The sequence below is a fragment of the Parasteatoda tepidariorum genome, chromosome 6 (assembly GCF_043381705.1).
Source record: "Parasteatoda tepidariorum isolate YZ-2023 chromosome 6, CAS_Ptep_4.0, whole genome shotgun sequence".
NCBI classification, from domain to species: domain Eukaryota; kingdom Metazoa; phylum Arthropoda; class Arachnida; order Araneae; family Theridiidae; genus Parasteatoda; species Parasteatoda tepidariorum.
In genome coordinates this window covers 77,956,811-77,959,477 of record NC_092209.1, presented here as the reverse complement: position 1 = coordinate 77,959,477, position 2,667 = coordinate 77,956,811, and the positions used below count along the sequence as shown (strand labels likewise).

The 2,667-nt window shown below is 27.4% G+C and overlaps 1 protein-coding gene across 1 annotated transcript in view; it reads right to left on the bottom strand.

Moving 5' to 3' along the window:
- The window catches only part of LOC107453947 (GTPase activating protein and VPS9 domains 1), a gene marked incomplete in the record, with an annotated part of 46,699 nt that overhangs the window by 23,996 nt on the left and 20,036 nt on the right, over positions 1-2,667 (bottom strand). The window contains 1 exon segment of the mRNA XM_071182759.1: positions 1,416-1,653. Within this exon segment, the coding sequence (XP_071038860.1) occupies positions 1,416-1,653 (238 nt within the window).

The following is a 2,667-nucleotide window of genomic DNA, read 5'->3' as shown; positions in this document are numbered from 1 at the left end:
CAGGAATTCAAGACCAGCCTGGGCAGCATGGTGAAACCCACCCTCTAAAAAAAAAAAAAAAAAAGATAAGTAAATGTTTTTTAACACACACATTTTATCAACAGTGACGGGATTAAGTATTATAGTGATTTTTGGAGCACCTATTTTAAATGGTTTTGAAGCAATATATATATATATTTTAATTTATCTGGAATTGCAATTAGAAATTAAAATTTTTTAAAGTAGTAAATCAACCACTTTCTTCAATTCAGAAACAAAAATTTGGCGCGAATCTAGAGCAATTAAAAAAAAAAAATCACATAGTTATTTCGGAAGAAGTTGGGTGAAGTTTTTTGAAACTTGTAGGAAATTTTGAATTATGGACATTTTGTTCCTTACAATATCTTTCACAGCTAAGAAAATACTTAAATACATGCAAAATTATTTTAAATATGGATCAAAACACTAAATATAATTTGTAGCCATTTGTTAAAGATAATATGAAGCAAAGGTCCTATTTAAACTAATTTTTGTTTGTAAACATCTCGATTTGTTTAAAAAAAATTTTTTTTGATGATGTTACATTGGACCAGTTAACTTCATAAATGCTTCAAATTAGCCTTATTGGTTTAAAAATTTTTTTTTGAGGAATTTAAAGAAAAATATTACAATAATTTATGTTAATTCTTGTCATTAGAAAGAATAATAAATTTATTCAAAAACACCCTAATAACTTTTTCATTGAATTTTAGGATATCAAATCAACTACAGTTTTATGGGAAAAACTGTTGGCATTGGTTATTTGATTTGGATTACTTACTATTTTATGTCTAAGAAAATGAAGTTTTTATTGAAAAAGTATTTCCTAAAAACATTAGAAAATACTTTGAAATAGTTGAAAAATCATTTTAAGTATGGATAAATAAGTTTAAAGTGCTTACTTAATTTATTTTTGGCTAAAATAACAGAGCTGTTCCAATTGTTACCTTTGGACATTCATAACAATAAATTTTTTTTAAAAATCTTTCACACATCTAAATATAACTTTGTAGTGCTGTTATCTGTTACGCGGATTTGTCCATTAATTTTCCAACTTAAACTTAATTTTTGTAATTTTCTTTGGAAACTAATTTATTTAAGAAGATTTTTTTTTTCTGGTTGAGTCAACAATGTGAATGTCCAAAATGGCCCATTCCATTGGAAAAAGGATTTTTTAAAGGTATTATAAAATATGTCTTGCTAAAACTCGTGTTAACTCCTGTCACTAAACCAATATATCGATTTACTCTTAAAAAGTTTACAATGAATTTAACTATTGTCAGAGCTTTAAGTTTATATCTGTGTTATGCTCCTACCTTTTAAAAACTGCTTTAACAACATAGCCATTAGATTTTTAAGTAGGGTTACTGTATCATCAATTTTTAAAAAAGTCAAACCTCTCATGCCATCAGAGTCTAAAATATCTTTTCTGTCCAATCGAGCATCATCGACACCAGCTCCCATCTCACCATCCACTTCTGAACGTGCTGTATCATCTGATCGAGCTACACTCGCAGTATCATCTGTATCTAAATCCTGTAATCTTTCTGTATCAGATGCAAGTACATCAACACTCCATGCATCACTTTGACTAGCAGTTTCTGATGCATCTAACAAGCCTCTGTCTAGACAGCTCTGTTAAAATTATAAATGTTACACATATTAAAATAAAATTATAAATATTATGTACATAAAAATAAAATTATAAAAGTTACATACAGGGTATCTGCTACAGTTCAGATTTTCAAATTCATGATTTTCCATGACTAATTCCAAAATTTTTCATGACTTAAAGAAGTCACTATTTTCTCCGGCAAAAACGCAACAATAAATTTAAAAAAGCATTATAATAACATTAATTTTAATGATAGGTATAACCAAAACTGTTGTAACCTGTATCTTCATATTTATGGATTTTAAATTTAAAAAACAGAGTAAAGAAAGAGTAGAAGCAATAAAATAGGTGGAAAAAAATACAGTACAGAACCCGTTATCCGGAAATCAGAAAACCAAAAAACCGGAATGAAATTCGATACATTTTCCCACCCTTTCTGAAAGAAAAAATTTTTTTTTTTCCTCCTAAGATTTTAGGATTTTTCTTTCTTTTTGGAAAGATGTTTACCTTACTATCATTTTGGAAATAATCATTAGTGTATTACTTCGTTTTTTCTTCTTTTTAAGATTATTTCCAAATATTATTTTTTTTAGTTGGGTTTAAGAATAAAAAAAACGGCTTTTTGTAGTGATTCAGACAACCGGAAAAAAAAATCAGTTATCCGGAATAGCGATGGTCCAGATCGTTCTGGATAATCAGTTCCCTACTGTACAAAAGCAAATAATATTCTTTTTCTTTTTTTTTTTCCTGCAGAATTATGTTCTAAAGATACTTTTCTTGTTCATTGGAAAGGAAAAAATACTCATGATTTTTCTGTTCTCATTTCAAAATAAAAAAAATTCGCCAATGACTGGCTTGCTTCAGCTAGAATTTTAAATTGATAAAATAAAATTAAAAAAAAAATAATAATAATAACAAGAATTCTGAAATCACAGAAGTTTGAAACATAATTCACTCTAGAAATGATGTTTCCTCTTTCAATTTTTGAAAGAACACCATAATTTTTAAAGAACATGTTCCATAAAGTGAGAGCT